This window comes from Microcebus murinus, chromosome 9 (assembly GCF_040939455.1).
Source record: "Microcebus murinus isolate Inina chromosome 9, M.murinus_Inina_mat1.0, whole genome shotgun sequence".
In the NCBI taxonomy this organism is placed as follows: Eukaryota; Metazoa; Chordata; class Mammalia; order Primates; family Cheirogaleidae; genus Microcebus; species Microcebus murinus.
The window spans coordinates 59055661-59082959 of record NC_134112.1 but is presented as its reverse complement, the minus strand read 5'-3'; the positions used below and the strand labels follow the sequence as shown (position 1 = coordinate 59082959).

Here is a 27299-nt window from a genome sequence, read left to right as displayed (position 1 = left end):
TTTTACTCTACAAGGACTGAATATTATATTTATTAATAAATAGTTCTGTTTTTCTGATTGTTAATTGTTACTTATCCCCTAGTCTCTATAGTTATAGTTTTTGTATTTTCTCTTTTGTAGAATGGAAGTAGGCTTTTGGAATTTAGAGCAATTATTTCAATTATTTAAGACATGAATTATTTTATGTATATTATGAGTTCATTTTTCCTATTAGATAAGTTGACTGTTATAATTTCAGACTTATATTTCCTCAGGATTGTCTCTGACTTCTAAATCTCTTAACTTTCACATTAAAGAGCATTCTTTATTTGTTGGTATTTCTTTTGTATGCATATATGCAACTCTTGCACATACTCCCTTGGAAAAAAGTCCAGTGGATAGCAGTCCATTTGATTTTTGCTTTAAAAGTACATTTAAAGTATCCATTTCTTTGGGAGAGCTCATAAATTAAGTTGTGCTTAGTATTTTAGAAGAATTACTGAAAATTTCTCTCCTAACACCTACCTCTTCCTCCTGTGATAAACTGCCCACATTATCAGTTGATCAGTATTTTTTTTTTTTTTCTTTTTTTGAGACAGAGTCTTGCTTTGTTGCCCAGGCTAGGGTGAGTGCCCTGGCGTCAGCCTAGCTCACAGCAACCTTAAACTCCTGGGCTCAAGCCATCCTCCTGCCTCAGCCTCCCGAGTAGCTGGGACTATAGCCATGCGCCACCATGCCCGGCTAATTTTTTCTATATATATTAGTTGGCCAATTAATTTCTTTCTATTTATAGTAGAGACAGGGTCTCGCTCTTGCTCAGGCTGGTTTTGAACTCCTGACCTCGAGCAATCAGCCCGCCTCAGCCTCCTAGAGTGTTAGGATTACAGGCGTGAGCCACCACGCCCGGCCCAGTTGATCAGTATTGATACTGCAATGCAGTAGAATGAACAAACTTGGTGGCAAGGACTTATTTGATTCTGGCTTTGTTAGAACTAGTTAGTGATTTAGGTATGTGATTTAGATAAGGAGGAAATTGATGCACAGAAAACTTACTTGTATAAGTGGAAATAGTACCTCCCTAATTTGACTTTTAAAGCAAATGTATTTCAAAGCACTTGGATACTTTGTGTGTACGTTGTTTAATTTCCTTTTTTAATGGCTAAGGGATCTCTTAAAACTCATGTTAGAGTCACTTAACAGAATTGATATGATATTTTCTGGTAAAATTTCTGGAGTTCAAATTGATACCCTTAGCTTTGTTAGACTGCATTACAGAAATGCATACTGTTGACTGATTTTTTTTTTATTGTGGTGCTATTAATGCATCTAGAAATCGAAGTCTGTTATAGAGTCAGGTTTTAACTTTTAGCTCTCTCAGTATGGGATGTGATAGGAATTTTTAAGAGAGAGGAAAAAGATGAGACAATGAATACAAGGTAGGGGCACAGACTTGAAGGAATGATTTGTGGTTCTGAGAAATTTATTTGTGACAGTTTATGAAAACTTAAGCTTGGAATTCTGGTAAATAAACTTATTAGGGAAATATTGTGTCATTATTATACCACTTTGCTGATTATGATAACCAATACAATTCTGTCTTAAATTATTCCATTATGGAATTATGTGGGTTGATGCTTAGATACTTTTCACTTGGTGATATTATACCAGCTATGATTGTGAGGATTCAACTTTTGATGTGAATATCTTTTGATGTGAATCTGTGTCTATGAAAAGTTGACCATCCAGATTTGCCTGAGATACAAGACCTTCAGTTTTTTGTTTTTTTTTTTTGAGACAGAGTCTCGCTTTGTTGCCCAGGCTAGAGTGAGTGCCATGGCATCAGCCTAGCTCACAGCAACCTCAAACTCCTGGGCTCAAGCAATCCTACTGCCTCAGCCTCCCGAGTAGCTGGGACTACAGGCATGTGCCACCATGCCCGGCTAATTTTTTTCTGTATATATTAGTTGGCCAATTAATTTCTTTCTATTTATAGTAGAGACGGGGTCTCGCTCTTGCTCAGGTTGGTTTCGAACTCCTGAACTCAAACGCTCCGCCCGGCTCGGCCTCCCAGAGAGCTAGGATTACAGGCGTGAGCCACTGCGCCCGGCCAAGACCTTCAGTTTTAAAACTGGAATAGTCTTGGACAAGCTGGGACAAGTTGGTCTCCTAAATTTAGTGGCCACAAAGGCTAATCCAGAGAAAGAGATAATTAGGATTTTGTTTAGTTTGTTTATCTAAAGAAGTTGTTTTGCTTAAAATAAGATTCAACTTATTGAACTAGTGTTAGTAAATGAAAATGCATAAGTTTCTTTGTCAGAATTTAAATGTTTGTGAAAATTCAGATACCAACGAATTTTGGGGTGTAGGCTATTTTGACTATTTGAGTGCTACCCATTTGCTAGCACTATGGCAGGTGACTTTATAGGATTAAGTTTTCTTCAGCAATCTGAGGTTAAATATTCCAGTTAAGGAAACCAAAGCTCAAGGAATGTAAATGATTTCTGAAGGTCATATAGCTGGTAGATAGCAAAGTAGATTTTGGGTCTTAAGATTCCTGATTCTCAGTTTCTAGTAGTTTTTCATTGGAGTTAATAATAGAGATGTAAACTGGGTCCTAGTTAATATGGTAAGATCTAGAAAGGAAGATCATCCCTGGTGGCCTTTTAGACATACAATGGTAATGGTTAAATTTAACTTTTTAAAAGGAGTCTACTTTTAAAAATTCCAATAAAAAGATATGAACCATTGCTTTAGAAAAATGCTGGTATACCAACTTTTGAATATAATTTCAGTGGCATTATAAATCAGATAATGAAGGAGATGTTATAGTCATGTTATAGTCAGTTGTCTAGATAGAATTAATGCTGTTTATCTGAACTATGTGTTTTTTTTTAAAACTGTGTTTTTATAAGCAGCGTGTAGGAATAGTTAGAGAAGGTAAAATAACTTGATTTAGTGAAGGTTTTTTATTAAATTCCTTATCAGAGTGATGAAGATTTAATTTAAAAAGAAAGTATAATATTTGAAATCTGTTTAAGAAGCAGCCATAAATAAATAAATCCTTATTACTGTTAGTAAAGGCTTTTTTGTTTTGTTTTGCTTGCCTCATTATGATGTAACATTCTGAGACAATATAATAATTTATTGTTACATAGTGGTAAGCATTATCTTATATGTAACTTTTAATAAAATCTGTATTCTTCAGGTAAAAAGAACGTATTCTCATGGTACTTACAGAGCTGGCCCAATGCGACAAATAAGCTTGGTGGGAGCAGTTGATGAAGAAGTGGGAGATTACTTTCCTGAGTTCCTTGACATGTTGGAAAATTCACCATTCTTAAAAGTAAGAGAAAACAATATATGCAATCTAAATTGTGGGTGTTGCTTTCATGCCACAGGCGATACAAATAAATGGCCATTTCAAAATTAGAAAAATTTTGATTTTATTTGAATTGGAGGTAAGGAAAGGAAGAGATGGGAAACTGAAGTAATTCTTGTGTGGTGTGTACATGTGACTTCTCAGGTCCTAATTATTATATAGTGGCGAAGCTAAGTGGTGGACTGAAAAGAAACAGCACCTGTTACTGCCACTTTAGGAAATTAGGTTCTGTTTATCAGCTCTTTATAAACTGAGTACCAGAGGATTTAAGAAGTACAGGAAGGATGTTTACTAAATTAAAATGTTTAAGACCAAGGAATGGCAATTTGGCATTGTGAAAAACTGGCCTGAGAAATTTAGCATTCATATTTTAGCCTTTGCTATACCTAGCAAGCTGGTGGTTTAAACTTTCTGGGCTTCAGTTTCATCATCCATAAAATAAAATGTTTGGACAGTGTACCTTAAGGCCCCTTTAAATTCTTTAAATAATTTCTAGCCAGATTCCTTCTATTTATTTTTTTAACACCCTCTGCATTCCAGAAAATGTTTCTTATTGTGAGCTGCTGGGGCTATTCCCACTGAGAGAGAAATCTTTCTGAGTTGTATAATTAAGTTAATTCTAAGGTCAGTGTTAAGCTACACTGAAACTTAGGATCCAGGTGAGCAGCAGAATGTGACAAGATCAGTTTAATCTCTAATACCATGTAATCTGTTGAATATCCCTTCTTCTTTTGTGAATTTTTTTAATTTTTAAAATTTGATTGATTGATTGATTGACAGAGTCTCACTCTGTTGCCCTGGGCAGAGTGCAGTGGCATCATCATAGTTCATTGTAGCCTCCAACTCCTGAACTCAAGTGATCCTCTTACCTCTGCCTCCTGAATAGCTGAGACTACAGGTGCATGCCATCATGCTTGGCTAATTTTTTAAAAATATTTTGTAGAGATGGGGTGCCGTTCTTGCTCAGGCTGGTCTCAAGCTCCTGATCACAAACAAGCCCTCCTCTCGCCTCACCATCCCAGAGTGCTAGGATTATAGGCGTGAGCCAGTGCACCCCCTCCTCTTTTCACTTCTGCTTGCTCAGTTTTCTACTTCATTTGTGTATATATCTGTTTCTTCCCCTTCTCTTTCACCCTGTTCCATTGCCCTGTCTTTTCCTTTTTATTCCTTTTAAACTTTTTGTTCCTTTTCTGTTTTTCCCAACTAGTCACATCATGGAATTTGGTTGCATTTGCATAACATTTAAAAAAAATTACTGAATAGTATTTAAGTAGTGCTTTAATTTTATTTTCAAAGCAAATGAGCTTAACACATTCTTTCTAAGGAAATTTGATTTGAGAATTCTTCCCTTTTTGAAAACGGGGTATGGTATGAATTTTTTTTTTTTTTTTAATACTATTCTCACCATTCCATGGGCAGTGGCCCTCAGTCTCATCTTATTTTCTTTTCTCTTCTTTTTCTCCTTTATTTTTCTTTCTCTTTTCTTTTCTATTGTTTTCTTTTATAATATTTTAATCTCTGGTTTAGGCCAACAACCTCTTCAAGAAGCTACTAAACATATAAATTTCAATTTTGGTTTGGTTTTCCTTGTTTTTTTTATATTTTTGATTATCAGTAATCAGAGAGGTATCCATTTTTTAAGCTCAAATTTATTTTTATAGATTCTTATTGAGAGCAACTGCTTAATTTGTGAATTTACTAACATCATGTGACCCACATGTTTGATAGAAGGAAGAATAACAAGTGATGAATACAGTGAATCATTGCTGGCAGGGTCAGGGGACAGAGCCATCCAAACATAATTATTCTCTTGGTGTGTTTTAAGTGGAACTTTTTGAAGCAAAATGTATGAATATATTGGGATATATTTAATATAAGTATGTATTTCAAATGCTTAAGTATAAAGGTATGTATGAAAGTATGTGTTGTCAAGTATACATTCTTTAATATGTACTTGAAGATACATTTGGAAAATAATTGGTTCTTATGTAATTGTTTGTCTCTAGTGTACATTGCCATGGGGGACACTATCTAGTCTAAAATTAGAGAGTCGAAAAGATAGTGATGATGGCCCCATCATGTGGGTACGTCCAGGAGAACAAATGATCCCTGTGGCTGATATGCCAAAGTCACCTTTCAAAAGGAAAAGGTATGTTGGATACACATTTTTATTGCCAGCGATGGATGTTTGTGTGTTAGGTTGTGTGTGTGTGTTGAAAATTGGAGAAGGGAGGAAGGGATAGTTCAGAGCATAATTAGAATGTAAATTTAAAAATAGTTACCCATGGCTAGATACAGTGGCTCATGCCTGTAATCCCTGCACTTTAGGAGGCAGAGGTGGAAGGATTGCTTGAAGGAGTTCAAGACCAGCCTGGGCAATATAGTGAGACCCTGCCTCTACAAAAAATAAAGGTAATTAGCCGGGTGTGGGAATACACACCTGTAGTCCTAGCTACTTGGGAGGCTGAGACAGAAGGATCACTTGAGCCCAGGAGTTGAAGGCTGCAGTGAGCTATAATCAGGCTACTGTGCTCCATCCTGGGTAATAGAGTAAGACTCTGTTTCCAAAAAGAAAAAGCTATACATGCCAATAGGATTTGTTATAAATCATCAAATATAAATAAGACATGAGAAATGAAGGGAAATGACAATAAATTATAATTAGGAATAGAAAAATGTCATTCCCACAGAAATATTATCAATAAGAAATATTCAGAACTTGCATTAAGAAAACTAAAACATAGAGGATATAAAATAAGATGCAAACAAATCGAAAGCTCTGCTGTTTTCTGGATTGGATAAAAATGATTGTTCTTTAAATTTTTTGGCATTTCAATTGGCATTTTTGGCATTTTACACTCCCAGCACTGGATACAATGATTTTAACATTTTATAAGAAGGAAAACTTTTCAGTGAAAGAGAAGATAAGTGAAGGAGAGAGCTTATGTGACAAGGCATTAAAAATTACTGTGAAGGTCACATAGTAGATCATGATTTGGAATAGGATAGAGTCCAGAAATAGACCTGAATATATTAGAAACTTAACATATGAGGTAGATGGGAAAAGGAAGATGTATTTAATGAATAATTCTGGCATAATTGGCAGTCCATCTGAAACAAAGCATAGGCAGAGCCCCTACCTAATACAAGAAGTAAATTAGAGAATTAAACTAACAGATAAAACAAAATATTAGAATAAAATTTTTAAGCCTAGAAGAGACCTTCCTAAACAAGAAAGAAAGTAGTGGCAATACTATTTGGGAGAGAAGAGATATCAACAACAAATTTCAAAACTATGACAGACTGTACTAAAACATTTGTAACAAGTGACAGACTAAAGTTAGTGTACAAAGGGCATTCCCAAATTGACAAGAAAAATGTAAACAACCCAGTGGGAAAATAGACCTTAAGTGGTTAAGCGTATTTTAAAAGAACTAAGATACTAATATTTTTATCCATTATATTGGCAAAAATTATTAATAGAGCAGTAATATAGACTGTAGGTATGTGAAGAAACAGTCTTTTATATATTGTTGACAGAATGATGAGCTGCTGTAACCATTTTGTGAAAGTAATCTGGCAATAGCTCATAAAATTTAACCTACAACTCTTTTTAAATTTTATTGATTGATTGATTGATTGATTGAGACAGAGTCTCACTTTGTTGCCCAGGCTAGAGTGAGTGCTGTGGCATTAGCTCACAGCAACCTCAAACTCCTGGGCTCATGCAATCCTCCTGCCTCAGCCTCCCAAGTAGCTGGGACTACAGGCATGCGCCACCATGCCTGGCTAATTTTTTCTCTATATATTAGTTGGCCAATTAATTTCTTTCTATTTATAGTAGAGATGGGGTCTCGCTCTTGCTCAGGCTGGTTTTGAACTCCTGACCTCGAACAATCCGCCCGCCCCAGCCTCCCATAGTGCTAGAACCTACAACTCTTTGATCTAGCACCTCCCTACTTATGGTAATCAATCCCAAGAAATAAAAGCCTAAAGTTAAATAAGAATAATTGTAGCGTTGTTTGTGGTGAGAAAAGAGTTTAAAATGGTCTGAATGCTTATCAGCAGGGGAATGAATAGTTGAATAGTTTTTGTACATTCCTATTCAAAGAACATGGTGAAATAGTTACAATAGAGTTTTTTAATGTCTTTTGATCTGGATGAACTTCCATGACAATTGAAAAGAGCCAAATGTAATGTGTGTAATATGATTTTATTTTTATGAAAAAAGATAATATCCCTTTGTAAATATATATTTGTGTGAACACAGAGAAATATGTGGAAAAACGTACACTAGGTTAACTAACATTGATGGGAATGGAGCATGTGATGCTGTGGGTGATGACAGGTTTTTCTTTGGATACTTAAAACATGGTTACAGTAATTATTAATTTAAAAAGAAAAAAAAAAAAACAGGGACAAGTCATTGAGTAAACCGTAGGTTGTATGAAAGCAGGGACTATGTTGGGCTTGTTACTAATGTGTCTTTAGCACCTAAACATAGTGCTTAGTGTTTAATTATTTATTGGATGAATGAAATTTTTGAAGTTAATTTGTAACTTGGTAGGAAATGATAAAATTGCTATGTTTCTCAATAGTTCTTAAAGTAAATAGTAAAATTGTTGTTTCTCAGTGATTCTTAACTTCTTTTAGAATTTATGAGTCAGTTTCATAATCTGAAAGTCTCTTTCCAGAACAGTGCAGGTATATGCAAACTTTTAGGTATAATTTTAAGCCCCTTGAGGACCTTTCATGCACTTCAGTGTATACAACCCATGGTATATGTGATGTTTTCATATCACATTAGTCTGACCATCTGACCAACTGGTAATAATACTATGCCAGGAACTGTGCTTAGTGCTCTATGTGTCTTAATTATCAGAATGTGGTATTAATGAGACCAAATTTGTGAGTTTGAAAGCCTGTTAGCTTTCCACAGGAATCCAACTCATCATCTACCTTTCTTAAACATGTAGAATATTAATCACAAAGAACAAGAACGCCTATTTTAGCATTATTTATGCTAAATCCATTTTTCCAGCTTTGCGTGTGTGTGTGTTTTAAGACTATAATGCAGGGGGTACACAAAGAGCAGTAAATAAGTAATAGGGATTAAGAATGGGAAATATAGAACTAATAAAGTACAGTGACCTTAGGAAGACAGACTAGAATAAGGTGATACAAGTATGGAGGCAATCCAAAGTTGTCTCTGGAAGCAACAGAAAAACATAGAGGAAAATAGGTAAGATTATGTCTCTCAGCCAAAGAAGTTCTTCTCACCCTTTCCCCCTTCTACAGCAGAATTGGAGAGGTTTCTGCAATGAGTGAGGCTAAGTAGGGAGCAGCTTCTGAATGCACATGGATTCTAGCTGTGAGCAGTGGAGGACACAGCTGGTGGGAGATGACTGTGGTTTAAGACAGAGCTAAGGTTTTCCTTCCTACCTCCAATAAACCATGCATGTTTTGTGGAAGCACTTATTGCCTGTTGTTTTCATGCTAATTAATTTTTTTATTGAGTCCTCTTACTAGAATATAACTCCCATGAGAGTAGGGATCTCATCTGTCTTGGTGTTTCATTCATTAGCCCCAGTGCCTAGATTAGTACCTGGCATATCTTGAATTGAATATTCAATTAATGCATTTTTAAAAGTTACCTTTCTTTCAGAAATATATATATATATATATATATATATATATATATATATATATGTATTCTGTTAGCTAAGTGATACGAGTAGGGGCATAGTTCCACACAGATTGTAGACCCAAACCACAGGCGGAGATGTTGGATATAGGGAAACCTGGGTAAACAACACTATTTGTAATTTAGTTTCTTATCCAAATATATATTTCCTTACAAATGCCACTTTTATGAAGGGCATATTAGAAAAATGAGGGAATTATATGTGTGTTTTTGTTCTTGTTCATTTTAAAACTAGACATTGATTGAGGGCAGGAGATTTAAGAGTTTTTGTTTGAATTATGTGATTTGAAGGTTTGCAAGTGAGCCTCGGCATATAAATGTAATTTTTTTTAAAACCCAGAACTACCAATGAAATAAAAAACCTTCAGTACCTACCTCGAACCAGTGAGCCCCGTGAGATGCTCTTTGAAGACAGGACAAGAGCTCATGCGGATCATATAGGACAAGGTTTTGAACGACAGACTACAGCTGCTGTTGGAGTGCTGAAGGCTGTACACTGTGGAGAGTGGTATATATAACTATTGCTATTTTAAAGACAGGCTTTCTTGGCTTCAAAAATTCTTTTTCTTTGGAAAGTTAGTAATTTATCCTTTCAAAAAGTTTTGTTTTCCCCCTCTGTATTTGGATATCCTAATTATATAATTGTGCTAAATAAGACCTTAAATTGCTAGAATGTAGTTTTAGTCATTTGGGTTGACTGAAAGAATTAATTTCATTTTCTAAGTGACTAGAGGTGAAAAAAATTAAGGAAAACTAAGGCTCACTTGGTGCCTGTTTACGAGTCTCATTTAATTTTTTTCAACTACTTTTTGGCCCATATTTATCCCATAAGGAAACTAAGGCTCAGAGCAATCAAATAATTTGTTTACAGTTACATAGTTAACAAGTGGTAGAGCTGAGACTGATTTCAGATTTGACTTCAGACTCTTATGCTTTCTCTTGTTCTACTCTGTTGCCCCCTTTCTGAGGTTTGGTATCTCTTTATTAAGTATTTGTTTGCCTTTCCATATCCATTTTTTCCAGCTTTGCGTACAGGCTTCACTTTGAATATTTTGGTAAATCAAAAAAGTGGATTATTCTCTTTAAAATACATGAGATGTACTTCCATATATTAAGTAACTTTCCATTTATTAAATTGATAAAACTTATATAGCAAAGCTTTATTAATTAAGTTTGCTCAATTAGATTTTTTTCCAAGTCAATTATCATTTGAGTATGCAACCTGAGTTGGAATATGCTATTTTGCCTAGCAGTTGTATTAGATACGAAATAAGCAAGAGACTCTTCCTAAGTAAAAAGAAACCATTTTTAATTATGAATATACAAAATAATATTGTATAGTTTTCTAAGATTTTATGAACAAAACCTGTATTTTCTATATAAGGAAATGTTATTTTCAAGGGCTGCTAATACAGGATTGACTTTTTGTTAAAAAGAGGAAACTTATAGTAATATTTTATAAATTAATATTAAGTGGGGGAGAAGGCAAGTATAAATTGGCTTTTTCTTTTTAAAATAAATGAAGTTTTATTACTATCAGGTATACAGTGTAACTAGTACTGAAGTAACCAACCCTAAGAATTCCTTATGAAAACAAGTCTATAATTCAATAGTAATTTATAATTGAGTTGTGTTTAAGTTAAATGGTAATTTTCAAATATCCATGGTTGTTCTCATACAATTTTTATGCTGTTCCTATAATGTAGTTTAAAATGTTAATTCTGTCAAAGAGTAAAGGCAAATTTATCTCTGGTAATCATTCCAAACTCCTATTTCAAATTAATGAGGTTTTTTCAAATGCTTGGTATAAAAGATTTAAGAGTGGCATTAAGAAGATTTACTTAGGGTAAAATCTGATTTATAGATGGTGTTCAATAAAGTCAGCCCACATAGTTATACTTCCTTTCAGAGATAAATATTCCTGCTTCAAAAGGAATCAGCACTTTGTGTTTAAATCTTACACTTCTTTAAATTATTGTTGGTATATGCTCTCTTTTCCACTTTATATGCAACTCAAGGTTATAGATTATATTCTGTCCTGCACAGACCTACCATAGGTCTCAATAAATATTCATTGAATAAGAAACTACTTTTGTGGCGAGCAATTTCACAGTGAAAAGGACTATTGCCAAACTCTAATATATCAGATGACTAGATTTAAGAATATGCTTAAGACAGGCCGGGCATGGTGGTTCATGCCTATAACCCTAGCACTCTAGGAGGATGAGGTGGGAGGATCCCTTGAGCCCAGGAGTTTAAGACCAGCATGAGCAAGAGCGAGACCTCGCCTCTACGAAAAGTAGAAAAATTAGCCCAGTATAGGGGCACCTGCCTATAGTAGTCCCAGCTACACAGTAGGCCATGGCAGGAGAATTGCTTGAGCCCCCAGGAGTTTGAGCTTGCAGTGAGCTAGAATGACGCCACTGCCCTCTAGTCCAGGCGACAGAGTGAGACTCTTGTCTCCAAAACAAAACAAAAAAAGAATAGCCTTAAGACAGATTTTGGAATGAGATATTGCTAGCTATGATTTTTCTCATTATTGCAAAATACAGTTTGCTTCCTATATCAGTGCTGCTTTACTCTCTTAATAACTAAAGATGACAAGAAAGTAATTTTTCCTATTGAAGGGCTTTGTGGCTCTGATGCAAATGTGAACTATGATCCTTTTATTTTGCTTTAATGTCACAAAAGGAAGTTGTCTCCTTTCTCTTTTTCCTTATCTTAGTGTTTCAGTCTGTTCTTTTTTTCAAGAAGACAAGGTTTTAGGGTATTTTTAATTGATTATTGACTTTATTTTAGTGTCAGGCTTAATATCAATTTGAAATAAAAGATTGGGATTGTTTTAGACTGCAAAGAAATCTCCAGCTAAATAGGACAAATCTTGTGAATTATTGACTAAATTATGTAACTCTTTATGCAGTATTATGACAAAATTTATACAGATTTATATACCTGAGGTTGTTTCTTTGAAATCCAGTTTTTTAAAAAATCAACTTTATTAAAGTATAATTTACATTCAATAAAACACTAATTTTCAGTGTACAGTTTGATATGTTTTAACAAATATTTACAGCCATGTTACCTACTACTAACACAGTTAAGCTGTAGAACATTTCATTTCTCTTATACCCCTTGACAATTAACCACCCCTATTTTTTCCCCAGCTCCAGACATCTATTAATCTATTTTCTGTTTTTAATAGTTTAGTTTTGCCTAACCTGGGATCTCATGAAGCCAGAATGATATATGGACATAACTTTTTTCTCTGAGCTTAAATTTTTGAAATTCATCTATGTTGTTACATCTATTAGTAGTTCTTTCCTTTTGATTTTTGGGTAGTATATCATTATATGGATATATTACAGTTGGCTTATCCATTTGAGTTGTTTTCAATTTGGGGTTTTTGTGAATAAAGTTATGAACGTTACTTACAAGTCTTTGTGTGGACATATGATTTCATTTCTTTTCAGTAAATATATAGCAATGGAATTATAGAGTGTTAGGGTAAGGCAAAATAATTGTATACAGAAAACATTCTAAATCTACAAAATAAGCATTAGAATTAATAAGCAAATTTATTAAAGTTATACGATAAAAGGTTAATATAGAAAAGTGAATTGTATTTCTATATAAAAGCAATAAATATTTGGAAAATAAAATTTAAAGCCACAATAGCATAAAAAAAACATGAAATGTTTAGAGATAAGTTAAAAAAATACACAAAGCCTCTATACTTAAAACTATAAAGCATTGTTAAGAAAAATTAAAGACAACATATATAAATATCAATTCTTTCCCAAATGATCTATAAATTAACTCAATCCTAATCAAAATCTCACTAGGTTTTCATATAGAAATGCCAAAAACCTAGTATAGGCAAAACAATTTGGGTGGGGGGTGAAGAACAATGTTGGAAGATTCACATTATCATTTTAAAACTTGCTATGATGCTACAATAATTAAGAGAGGTTAGGCCGGGCACTGTGGCTCACGCCTGTAATCCTAGCTCTTGGGAGGCCGAGGCGGGCGGATTGCTCAAGGTCAGGAGTTCAAAACCAGCCTGAGCAAGAGCGAGACCCCGTCTCTACTATAAATAGAAAGAAATCAATTGGCCAACTGATATATATATATAAAAAAAATTAGCCGGGCATGGTGGCACATGCCTGTAGTCCCAGCTACCCGGGAGGCTGAGGCAGAAGGATCGCTCGAGCCCAGGAGTTTGAGGTTGCTGTGAGCTAGGCTGACGCCACGGCACTCACTCTAGCCTGGGCAACAAAGCGAGACTCTGTCTCAAAAAAAAAAAAAAAAAAGAGAGGTTGATATTGGAATAAAGATAGACGTATAGGTCATTGGAATATTACACTGCCCTTTAACCAGAAATACACCTATCATTCAGAAGAAAATGCTGAAGAAAATTTTACATTAGGCAAAGGTTTCATAAACTGTAAAAGAAAACACTGATAAACTTAGATATCATCAAAATTAAAACTGCTCTTCAAATGATATTGTTAGATAATAAAAAGGTAAGCTACAGATTGAAAAGGCAAGTTATAGACCAATCATATATATATGATTTATATCCATATATATAAAGAACTCTTACACTTTAAAAACAAGAAATAAACAACCCATTTAAAACTGGGCAAAAGATTTGAACATTCATTTTATAAAAGAATATATACACATGGCCCATAAGCACATTAAAAGATATTCAATATGATTGTATCATAAGGGAAATGCAAACTAAAACTGCAGTGAGATAACACTACACACCCACTATAAAATAGCTGGGAAAAAAATAGCAAAAGCTAATAAGGACATGGATTTACCAGAACTTTCATACACTGTTATGGGAATTATAGAAAAGTTTTACAGTTTCTTAAAAAATTAAACAATACACTTAACCTAATACCCTGTAATTCTATAATTCCATTACTTCTCCTGGAATTAAAAATCTCTTGGTTATTCTGTATTATTATACTTATGATACATATTATGATTATGTTATATATTATACAGATGTTATCAGACTTGGGATGTTTCCACTTAGCATTTTTCAATTTTACAATGATACAAAAGCAGTACGCGTTTCCTGGAAACCGTAACCCCATTGTAAGTTGAAGGACTTAGGATAATTTTAATTTACTATGCATTTTTGACTTAACAGTAAGTTTGTTAGGATGTAACCTCCTCATAAGTCGAGCAGCATCTCTCTGTATTATATGTGGTATGTATATGATGTATGGTATATATGAGATACATGCTACATATATACATACCATCTATAATTGTGTATATATTGTGTGTAATAAGAGGGTCCTGACTTAACAGTGGTTTGATTTACAATGTTTTCAACTTAACAGTGGGTTTATGGGGACATAACCCATTGTAAGTCAAGGAACATGTATGTATACACATACATACCCCCCAGTTATTCTGTATTATACATATCATATATATGTATATAATTATAGACATAATGCAGAATAAACGAGAGGTATGTATATGTTTTTCATATATATGATATGTGTGATAATACAGAATAACCAAGGGAGGATTGTGTGTGTGTGTATGATATAGATGGTATTATACATTATAAAATATTTAACAATACAATGATTATACATGTAATACGTTATATATAGTGCTGGATTCAATTTGCTAATACTGTTAATGATTTTTGTGTTTATATTAATAAGTCTTGCTGGAGTTTATTGATTAATTTTATTTATCTTTTCAGACAGTTGTTTATTTCATTGACTTTTTTTTCTGTTGTATTTTGTTTTCCTTTTCATTGTTTTTGCTTGTGTTTTTTTTTTTTAAGATGGTGTCTCATTTCTCTGTCTGTTGCCCAGGCTAGTCTCAAACAATCGTCCTGACTCAACCTCCTTAGTAGGTGGGATGAAAGGTGCTGCCACTGTGCCAAGCTTTCTTTCTTATTTTTAAGAAAAGAATTTGCTCTTTTTTTCTAGCTTAAGTTGGAAACTTAGATGATTACTTTGAGACCTTTCTTCTGTAATATAAGTATTTAAAATGAAATTTCTAAGTAATACTTTAGCTACATTTCACAAATTTTGGTATTACATTTTCATTATTCAGTTCAGGATATTTCTAATTTTGATTTATTTTATTTAATCCATTTTTTTTAAAGAAGCGTTATTTATTTTCCAATATTTCAGGGGTTTTTTGCAGGCTTTTTTTTTTTTTTTTTTGGAGTGTTTGTGTTTTTGATTTCTAATTTAATTCCCTATGGTCAGAGAACATATTCTATATGGTTTTAGTCCTTAATTTCTTGGAGCTTGTTTTATGGACTGTCTTGATGAATGTTCTAGTCCACTTAAAAGAATGTATATTTTGCTGTTGTTTGGGCTCTATAAATGCCAAGTGAATCAACTTTGTTGATAATGTGGTTTAAGTCTTCTATATCCTTATTGATTTTTGGCTACTTGTTAATCTCCAACTTTAACATTGGCTTTGTCTATTTTTCCTTTCAGTTTCTCTAGTTTTGTTCCATGTATTTTGTCTTTTGTAACACCTTTATTGAGATATAATAACGTATTTAAAGTGTACAATTTAATGATTTTAGTATATTCAGAGTTGTGCAACCATCTGTAATTGTGGTCAATTAGAGAACATTTTTATCATCTCAAAAAGAAACTCTATACCTTTTAGCTATTACCCTCCCCCAATTCTCTATCCTCCACAACCCCAGGCAACCACTAATACTTTCTGTCTATAGATATTTGTCTATTCTGAACATTTCATATAAATGGAATTATAAAATATGCAGTGTTTTGTGATTAGCTCCTTTCACTTAGCATACTATTTTGGAGGTTGTTCCGTGTATTTTGAAGCTCCGCTATTAGGCAACCACACATTTAGAATTACTTCTTCTTGATGAATTGACCCCTTTATCATTATAAAATATCCTTTTTATCTTAGGTAATGTTGCTTGTCCTGAAGTTTACTTTGTCTCATGTTAATATAGCTATTCTAGCTTTCTTATGATTGGTATTTGCATGTTGTGTCTTTTCCCATTCTTTTTTTAAAACCTATCTGTGTGTCTATATTATTGGTCCATATAGGTAGCATATAGTTGAGTCTTGCCTTTTTTTTTTTTTTGAGACAGAGTCTTGCTTTGTTGCCCAAGCTAGAGTGAGTACCATGGCGTCAGCCTAGCTCACAGCAACCTCAAACTCCTGGGCTCTAGCAATCCTACTACCTCAGCCTCCCAAGTAGCTGGGACTACAGGCATGCGCCACCATGCCTGGCTAATTTTTTCTACATATATTAGTTGGCCAATTAATTTCTTTCTATTTATAGTAGAGACGGGGTCTCGCTCTTGCTCAGGCTGGTTTCGAACTCCTGACCTTGATCAATCCGCCTGCCTCAGCCTCCCAGAGTGCTAGGATTACAGGCATGAGCTGCCACGCCCAGCTGCCTTTTTTTTTTTTAACCCAGGGACAATCTGTCTTTTAATTGGCATATTTAGACAATTTATATTTAATATTAATAAAACAGTAAATTTGGATTTAAATTTACCATCTTTTCCCCATTTACCTCTTCTATTCTTTATTCCTTTTCCCCTTTTGTCATTTTTAGCATTTCATTTTACCTGCACTATTTGCTTACTAGCTATAGCTATGTGTGTCATTCATTTCTTTGCTCTAAACTTAACATAGTCTACTTTCAAATAGTATTTTACCTTTTATGTAATGCGTAAGAACCTTTCAACAGTATACTTCCAGTTATTGCTCCCTCCCTTTGCCATTTCTAGCTAGCCTCTGTGCTGTTGTCATATATTTCATTTTACATATACTATAACCCCACAGTATTTTATTACTTTTGCTTTAAGGAATTATTTCTAAAGAGATTTAAAAAAATGAGAATAAAATATCTTTCATATTTACTATTATGTATACTCTGCCTTCCTTTGCATAGATCTGTTTTTTCATCTAAGTATCATTTTTCTTCAGCCTAAAGGAATTCCTTTAACATACGACATTCTTTGTTATGCTGGCCTTCTGGAGACAGATTCTCTCTGGTTTTGTTTGTCTGAAAATGTTTTATTTCACATTTTTGAAGGATATTTTTGGTGGGTATATAATTCTAGATTGTTTCTTTCAGTACTTTAAAAATATAGTCTATTATTTTCTGGCTTATGTTGTCTTTGATGAGAAATCTCCAGTCATTCTTATCCTTCTTAAGATAATGTAGTACATGATTTTCAGATTTTTATCACTGGTTTTTGGAAATTTGTTACGATTTGCCTTGGTGTGATTTTCTTTGTATTTATGTTGCTTGAAATTTCATTCCAAAATCCATTTTTGAGCACCTTTGTAAAAATGTATTCATATATTCCTAATTAAGAATTTTAGAATTTTTTAGAATTATAGTTAAAGACATACCCCCAGAGAACACCAGTGTATTAGTGCTTGTATAATGAATGTCTCTTAATTTATTAAGTTATTTATGGTTTTTATGCATTAGTGCCATTATATATATCTCTGTGGAAAGTATTCCCTTTTCCCATATTTACTTCTAATTTTGATATATTTTCAACTTTAGCACTTACATTTATGAAATATAGACCTTATCTTTAAAAAGAAATGATTTTCTTGGTTTGCATAATTTGCTCATTTAAATCATTTTAATTTTTCAAAATCTTGTGACAAATAGCTTTAATAAATGAAATGAGTTTTTGATCTGTGTTTTGGTTGAAACTCATGGTGTCAACTCTTTGTTTATATATGTAAAATGGTTTTCCAATTACAATTTAACTTTATTTACAAGACAGTGCTTTGGTATTAAATATAAACTATTTTTGCTTTGAATTTAATAAGGACTTAACAGAGTGAAACATAATGGCAGATTCTTTATTATCTCATTTTCTTTTTTAGGCCTGATCAACCCCGAATAACCAAAGATGTAATTTGTTTTCATGCTGAGGATTTCTTAGAAGTAGTTCAACGAATGCAGTTAGATTTACATGAACCTCCACTGTCCCAGGTATAATTTATACCATTATTGTCTTTGGTTTGATTTTTATGATGGAGAAGGCTTATTTATATTCCTTTTCTTTCTTTTTTTTTTTAGTGTGTCCAGTGGGTTGATGATGCAAAACTTAATCAACTGAGGAGAGAAGGCATTCGCTATGCCAGGATTCAGCTATATGATAATGACATTTATTTTATTCCAAGGAATGTTGTCCATCAGTTCAAGACAGTTTCAGCTGTATGCAGTTTAGCGTGGCATGTTAGGCTCAAATTATATCACTCAGAGGAGGACACTTCCCAGAATACAGCTACTCATGAAACAGGCACATCACTAGATTCCACATCATCGGTTCTTGGACTTCACACTGACAACATGATTTGTGCTGTAAGAAAATCCTCCTTGGATTCTGTTTTTTCAGACAAACTTCATTCTAAATATGAATTACAGCAGATTAAATATGAACCTACTGCATCTGTAAGAATCAAGGAAGAACCTGTGAATGTTAATATTCCTGAAAAGACTAGAGCACCGAATAATACGGATGGCAAGAATGTGAAAACAAAATTGGATCATGTTCAATTTACAGAATTTAAGATTCATATGGATTCTAAATTTGAAAATAGCAACAAAGATTTAAGGGAAGAATTGTGCCCTGGGAGTCTCATAAGTCTAGTTGATTCAAGGCAACATAGTTCAGCACATCCAAATCAAGATAGAAAAGATGATGACATTTTGTGCTAAATTTGTACATAACATTTAAAATTCTTTTTTTAAAAAAATTTAATAATGTAATAAAGATTCATGAATTCTGAAAGCAAGCCAAGGACTTGCTCCCAAGTCTGTTACAAAATATAGTTTATGTAGCTTTGTAACATTCCTCAGTGCCTGTCCATAACTGTGAAGTATCAAGCACTTAGGGCCAGATGCACTGTAAACATTGCAGGTTTGAACTTAAAGGAGTCTTTAAAAAATCATTTGAGTTGGAATTATAGGTTTTAGAATAGAGCTGACATTAACATATATATATATATATTTTTTGTAATATGAGCCAGAATTCTTTTTTGACAATTTAAGGCTTTTCCATAGAGCTTATTTATACCAATTTTTTTTCATTTTAAACGTGTCAGCACTGTAGTGTAAATAGCTTTTAAAAAATCTTTTTAGTGTGATTTATACTGAAATGTGAACCACTTAATAAAGGTTCATAATAATAAATATGTTTTCTGTTGGATCTGAAAAGACAAACTGACAATTCATTTAAATCATTTGTTTAATATATTCTCTCTGCTGGTATATCCATTTAGAGTGGTAATGGAGTGCAAATATATGTATCCAAATCTCATAAATATTTAAATTCCCCACACTGTGCAGGCATTTTTAAAAACCAAGATTCAGTTAAGAAAGCTTAGATATGTATGTGTGTATGTATGGGAATGTATATATGTATATCATATTTTGCATAATTTTCTTAAATTGCCGAATAAGATGAATATGTGAAACTTCTTAGCCCTGCTCCCTGGAATACATTTAAAATTATTTATGTCCAACATTAAGAAAGCAGTTTAGGTAATAGAAACAGTTTTAGAAAGTTGGGTTAAACAGTATGTTAATATCTAACACTTCTAACTCATGAAGTTACATGGCCAGATTACATAGGCCTAACAAATTTTCTTTGTGTATGGAATAAAAAATTCAGAAAATTTTCTTACTAATAAGGATTTGTACTATACTTACTACTAGTGGCTGAGTAAAAAGTCTTTGGTTACAGAAAATTTTATCGTGACCAATTAAAATTCTCTTTTACATTTTTCTTGCAGAATGGGAGAAAATATGGCAAATAACAAAATCATAAAATAAGGGCAATGACAGTGACTCCACTGCCATATTCAGATATAACTAACAGAACACTATGTGGTACCTCATCTTTCTCAGGATCCCTCTTCCTACCCTAGCAAGGCAAATAACTTGGAGTACTTCCTTTTCAAAAGAAGCTGTTGAAAGTAAATTGTGGTAGGAGACAGGATTGCCAGTGCCTAACTAAAGATGAGTAAAACAAATCTCTTTAATGATGGACTTCAGCTGCTTCCATTATTATAATTAAAAATCAAACAAAAATCTTTATGTGTTGATAGAAGGAATTCTGCTTATTGCAAATCTATTTCATTTTGTTTTTGGCATGTTCTTGGCCCATACTTTGGCTGATGACTTTCAACTGTGGTTCTTTATGCTGCCTTTGGGCTGCTGTTACTATTTCCATTTTAGTTGTTTCTGTTCTGGCCCCATTTGTGGTACCCATCAAAACTGCTTTTGTTTCTGCTTAGGGAAAAGCCATTTCACCAGAACAAATAAAAATTATTACAGTAATGATGGCAGTTCTGACCCCTAGTTTAATAAAAGGGAAGGCAGATATCATAGGAAATCTTGATGGTTTGTAGGAAATCAATGTTTGCAACATAGGAAGTTTTATGGGATAGGGAAAGTATAAATCATGGTAGTGTAAATAGGGGTTTTTGTTTTATATGTCACTATCTTATCCTGCTCTCACCTATTTAATCTTATGTTTTAAGCTAAATTTACGGATTTGCACCTACGTTTTTGGGAGACAAAAGTTCTTAACAAACTGTATTAAGAAAGAGGAATGTGGTAAAAATGTTTTTCTGGTTTTTCTTTTTTAATTGATGGGTGATACATTTAACAAGATGTGTTTTATTTCCAGATTTCTAGTAGCATATACATAGATGTATACTGTAAGAAAATGTCATTAAGGGTATCCCTCCAAAATATATGAGCCTTAAACTTTTTATCTTAAAGGAAGGCATTTCTAAAACAACCATAGTGGTTGCTTTTAGGTATAGTTTCCTATATAACTCTTAGTCAAACTTACCCATGATTTGAATATTTAATTGTTTTATAAAACGCATACATCTCTGTGGAGGTGTAGTTTAAATCATTGGGCTCAAGATTTCAAGATACAACCTTGTTATCGCCTTCATTAATGTCTATGTTCTTTGTCTTACGGGTTATAATTTTAAAATCCTCTTCAGATGCACTCTGAGTTGTTGACTACCTTTGTTACACACAAAAATTTTCTATTTTAATATTGCATTATATTAATGGTTTTCTAGTTAGTACATTCCAGTTCTTTATCTGAGTACAAGTTTTTTGTTTTTATTTCCAGTCTCTTGGACCAGAACAATAAAGCACTTAAAGTATTTTCTATATGGTCATATACTATATAGAATAAATAATTGTTATAAAATTATTAAATGGATATATAGACCTTTACACAAAACCTAAGGTACCTCAGTGGTGTCTGCTACAGTGCTTCTCCCCTCCTCAATTTTGTTTATACCCTTTTAGCTATCTAAGAAATATATATTCCACACTCAGGTTAGCTGGTTAACTAGCGAAAGAATTAAGCATTTATGATATTTAGTTGCAAACTTTACTGAAGCCATATAGATTATCTTCTTTGTCAACAAGGCTGTTGACCTTAAAGAAAGATTAGGTTGATCTAGCACAACACTGTGTGTGTGTGCATGTCATGTGTGTGTTTTTGTGTGTAAGATTGTTGGCAATATTATGTTTGTTTCCACGGGTGTATTCATTTTTAATCCATTTTGTAGCTTTTTGGGGGGCGTTACATTGTGGAGGGTGGGGAAGATTTTATTTTTTAGGTTAAGTCTTTAAGGTATTTCATTAGTGTTCCTGAGTGTAAAACAGTTTTTTCTCAAATACTATGGCAGGCAAGAACATTTTTGTAAATAATAAATTAGCACTGTTTTGGTAAATTTGCATTCATTTATTTTTTGGACAAGTTCATTGTCATTGTATAGCAAATATCTCAAAATTCATCTTACATTTAGCAAAGGTGCAAGATTTGTTTTTGCAGTTTGAGAGGTATTTTCCTTGTCTTCCATCTTTCAATAAATACTAAAATGATAACCATAATCTTTTTATCTTTGTTTTGTAATTATTTTCTTCAATTTGACATTTTACTTTAATTTTGCTATCTTTAAAAGTTCTTGTTTTTCTGTCTTCAACAGAAACCATAAAATCTTGAAATGATTCCAATCTGAAAATCTTTTTCTTCTCTTAAAACAAATTCGAAAGTTGACTTATGTCAACAGAGAATATTGAAGATTATCTAAACTATAGTTAGGTATGGATGCTGGGAATGGCATGATAAATATTTTCCCTCTTCCCCGTAGGCATGACTATTTCTGTCTCGGGAAAGGAGGACAAAAGTGCCATTCTTTTAAAAATACTTTTAGGTTGCTAAAAAGTGACATGAAGGATTATAGGTCTTCAGAGTGCTAGAATAGCTTTTTACCAGATGTCACTACTTTAATATGTAAATAAGATTTTACTGGTTTTAGAATGCATTGTCTATTTCATGAAATAACTATGTTTGATATGCTTGGCACTGACAGTACTCTTCAGATAAGATAATTAAGAGGACAACTCAGGAGAGCTGTTAAGTCCTTTTACCTTCTGACTTTTCTGTTGAGTTCTTTCTGTAACTCACTGCATATTACAGATGGAAGTTACTGCTGTTTAGAATGTCAAGCACACAAGAATCTAAAAGCAGAGAGGTATCTTTCCCTTGTAAGCTTATAGATGTTGTATATCATATCTCTACTTGAAGAGCAGAGAAAGTAGGGGAAAAAATTTATCTTTCATTTCAGGTTATCTTCACTTCCAGCCTTTTCTGGACTTCAGACCCAATCGGAATATGAATGAGGTGTGAACAAAATACGGATGAGTAAAATTGAACTAGAAATTAAAAGTAAAATTTATTACTTGTTTCATTACTATGATCTGCTAACCAGAAACTACACTGTTAAAATATGAGAACTCTGGATCCTTGTATATACATTTTTGAAATTTAGAATTTATGCATGTTTTAAAAATGTTATATCTCTGCTTTCCTATAAAGTTCACAGCTTTTGTGCTGTTTAAGACTATTAAGTGCGCAAACTGAGAGGCAAGTCAGTATTATAGTCACAAATACCTTGTTTAATATAGTGTTGAAAAATTTATTTGGACAGATAAGTTGATTCCCCACTCTCCCAACACAAAGTTTCTTCTTTTCTTGAAATTGTATTTACTTGTTTTTTAACTGAGCCAGATTTTCACGTGAAACTTCTCAAGTCTTTTGTCTTTAAAAAACTTTTCTTAATGAGTCTGGCTTTTTTAAATGCTCTTGTTCATCTCTTTTTGGAGATCCTCTCTGCCTTCACTTCCTAATCATCTTACTACAACTCCATTTAAATCCTCACATTTACTCACTCAGCTGTGAAATGGTTTTCTCAAATGTCAGCCTTTCACTGCCAAATCTAGTGGCTGCACTTCTTAGTATTTCTGTGTAACCCTTGTAGCATTTAGCAGTCATTTACTCTTTAAAGCTCTTTATGACCTCTTTTTGTTGTTTTTCAATTTCTATGGAAGGATTCTTTGCTTGTCTAGCACGATATAAAGCAGTCTCCATGGTCTTTAGGCCTCTACACTCTGTCCCTGACCCATCTTCATGACCGCATGAGTTCAGTCAGCCTGGTTTTTCACTTAAGTTCTAAGGATCCATATGGTCAAATCTAATTTCTTCTCTTCTTCTTTGCCCTCAAGCATTAGCTGTTCCTTTCCTCACTAATTTTGTTATTGGTATCACTGTCTTTCTACATAGTCATCTTATAGTAATTTGATGTTTTATTTTTCTCTGTGTCCAACATGAGATTTTGAGCTGACCCCAGAAATGTTTGTGAGATAAACATTTACTACTATTGGCACATCACAGTCGTAGTAGATGTTCATCTCACCTGAATTCTTAAAATAGCCTAAAATTTTCCAGCCTGTCTGCTCTCCTTTGCCTTTCCCCTCATTATTCCAATCCATTCTTTATGTTACCAACAGATTAACCTTTCTAAGACAGAAATCATTGTTACTTTCTGCCTAGAAGTATTCTATAGCTCCTCCTTTCATCAGAATAAAGGCCAAATGTTTATCATAGCACCGAAAAGCCTTAGTATACAGCACTTCATTTCCAGCCATCATGTACCACAATCTCTTCTATTTGATGTGTCCAATTTCTGCTTTACCAAATGGCAGTACTTACTATTTCCTCTGTGTGCTTACAAAATTCTTTACTTTGCTGGGGAAATAAATAACTGGAATATAATGAAATCTTATTTCTCTTTTCAAAAACTCCTCTTAGGCTCACTCCTGTAATCCCAGCATTTTGGGAGGCTGAGGCAGGATTGCTTGAAGCCAGGAGTTCAAGACCAGCCTGAGCAACATAGAGAGACCCTGTCTCTACAAAAAATAATTTGAAAAATTAGCCAGGCGTGGTGCATACCTGTAGTCCCAGCTATTGGGGAGGCTGAGGTGGGAGGATCGCTTGATCTCAGGAGTTTGAGGCTGCGGTAAGCTATGATCTCTCACCACTGCATTTCAGCCTAGGTGATATGACACAGAGTGAGCCTGTCTCTTTAAAAAAAAAAAAAAAAGAAAAAACTATTTTTAAACATTATCTCCTGTGTATTACTGATGTATTACTCTGTAATACATTACTCTGTATTACTGTATTACTCTGTATTACTGCCTTTACTGATCTTTTCTCCCTCACCCAGTAGCTGATGTAGAACCAAATCTCTCTGCTGCTTGTACCCCTTTGCTTATTCCATTTAACATACATATTAGTAAAGTACATGTTGGACTCTAGTTAAACTATGAGCTAGAAGTTAGGAATTTCCTTTATCACTTTTTGTCCTCAACACCTAATATATAGAATTGGCGTTCAATAAATACTTGAAGGAACAAAAATTGTACCATAGGGGTGGGTAAAACAAATTAGGTTTCTATAATTTAAAAAGTCAGTCTATGACTTTAATTTATAATGTAAATTTAAGATTGTAATAGAAAGTAAAGTGTAGAAAATTAGATTTAGCACTATAAAGAAACCAACTTTTTATTTTGTTGTGCAGTCTTATGAATAAAGTTTAAGAAGGTAGCTATTAGATTTTCAGACCCATTGGAGGATTTGGAGAGAATATTGTATAAACAATTAAACCTATAAAACATTTTTTATGTTTATTTCAACTAATTTTTCTGGAGATACACTGAAAATCATAGTTACTAAAGGTAACTATGCCTAAAATAGCAAATATATGAGCAGCTCCTTAATATCTAAGAGTCTTAGGCTGAATTTCACTATTTCTAAGTTATAATTATTAAAATCTGGTTATTAGGCATTGTGTTTTAAACTTTTGTGGTTTTCCCCCCTGCTGATATTATAAACATTCAAAAATTGAAAATATTGAAGCAAGATGATAACCTGCAATATTTATTCTATATCCATTCTGTTGTAGGAGTGGGGCAATGACATAAAGGTGGTACATTTTCACAGACAATCCTGTAAAGCCACTTCAACAGGATATTAGACTGAGGGATTATTGCTGTGGTTCATTAAAAGGGAATAATAACACTTGCATAACCTTGAGAAAATCACTTAGTCTGTATTTGTGATCTGTAAATGAGAGGTTAATAATCTGTTAATTGGTGGTGAAAATTAAATGACAGAACATGTCAAATGCTTACTTAGATTCTTTGGTAATAGACACTCTGAGTGTCAGCTTCTGCTCCTGGAATTAAAAGAGTCAAAAGAATAGTTAGAAGAGTTGTGTGCTGTCTCACCCTAATCATTTCATACCTTCCTCACTAATTATTTCTTCTACATGTTCGTCTTATTTTGGATAAAGGATAGGCATCTGGAAAGAGGAAAAAAATTCAAGGATAAGGTTAAGGCAAGGTAGGTAGACATCAAAAACTTCCTAGTTCACTATGTTGCCCAGGGCTGGCAATTCAAAATCACGTCTTGTCACATTCTGTGTATTTCTGGTATAAGTGAATTACAAATTTATGATTGTAGTATATAGATGATATTGATAGGAGGAAAAAATAGATGACAATTGCCTTGTAGTGTAATACAGTATGATTGGCTGATTTGAATACAGGGCAAAGCAAAATGAGTGAAGCATCAAAAGTATAAGCTAGGTCCCTTTCATACAAACTTAACTCAGCAGTTATCTTTATCTAGTGTTTGAAAACTAGTGTCTTCCATTGATTTTTTTTAAATTTTTTCAGTAGGAGACCTATTTGTAGAAATAGCATTTGGAGTGAAACTCCATTTATCAGTGACACTGGGCTAATTTCATTTATCTGGGTTTTAGTTTCTTAATCATTAGAATAAAGAGGTGTCCCGCACACTGCCCACCCCCATTCTAACATTTTGTAACTCCTGTGTATCTTCAATATTTATGTTACTAAGTATAAGGACACCAATAATACTTTGAGGTCAGAGTATTGTTTACTGTGCAAACATGACCAATCAACATTAAAGGAAACTCCTTTGGCAGTTTGTAACTTGTTTCTTAACATAATGCTAAAAGTACTCTGATAATTTTCCTCTCAATAAAGAGAAATAACTGCTTTTGTTGATGACTCAGGTGCATAGTTGTATGACTGCCCTTATGTGAAAATGATTCTATGATATCCTCTCCTTTGGCTATCACCTGCTTATTAGTCAATATTAGTTCCTCTTATTTGCTGCACTGTGAAAAAGTATAGTGGAATCCAGATGCTCAAATTTGTGAGGTAAAATTACAGTAAGCTCTAACCCAAGGATAGATCTCTACTTCTAGAAGCTTTGTACATATATTTTTCTTGATAATTGAAAACTCCCCATTGGTGGATTTTTGTTCATGTTTCATATTTGGCTGGCTTGAGGCTGCCATAACCAGCCTCTGTGTTCATGTAATGTTACTGAATAAGTTGTGGTCCTTTGAATGTCTCTTTCCTACTTTTTATATTTTTAAGTCTTATAGAAAGTTATTTTGTTCATAGGTTGCTTTTACTCAGAATTTTTGATTACAAATCTTTTACCCCAAACAGAGTAAGTTACATGTCTGTGCTGACCTGGAACATAATGGTTTTAATAAGAGCCTTTGATGTTTAAGTTTCTTTCTTGAGGAGTGTTTATTCTTAAACACCATTAGAAAACATCTCTGTATGATGAAGAATCGTATAACTAAAACCTAAGAAGGTATTTTTCTGCAATACTAATTTGTTTATATAATATTCTATGTTTTGTTTTTTCTACCTATAAGCATAATTTCTATCTTTAATGTATTTTATTAATGTTTTAATGTATTCTAACTACTGAGGCACACATCAATGATAATTTTG

At 33.4% G+C, this 27299-nt stretch overlaps 1 protein-coding gene across 1 annotated transcript in view; it reads left to right on the top strand.

Annotated features, from left to right (window-relative positions):
* Positions 1-26555, top strand: part of RSBN1L (round spermatid basic protein 1 like) — an 81447-nt gene extending 54892 nt beyond the window's left edge. The window contains exons 4-8 of the mRNA XM_012747363.3: positions 3185-3322; positions 5365-5507; positions 9403-9570; positions 17963-18071; positions 18159-26555. Of these exons, the coding sequence (XP_012602817.1) occupies positions 3185-3322; positions 5365-5507; positions 9403-9570; positions 17963-18071; positions 18159-18800 (1200 nt within the window). The 3' untranslated portion in view covers positions 18801-26555. The remainder of the gene's footprint in view (positions 1-3184; positions 3323-5364; positions 5508-9402; positions 9571-17962; positions 18072-18158) is intronic.
* The last annotated feature ends 744 nt before the right edge of the window (positions 26556-27299 follow it).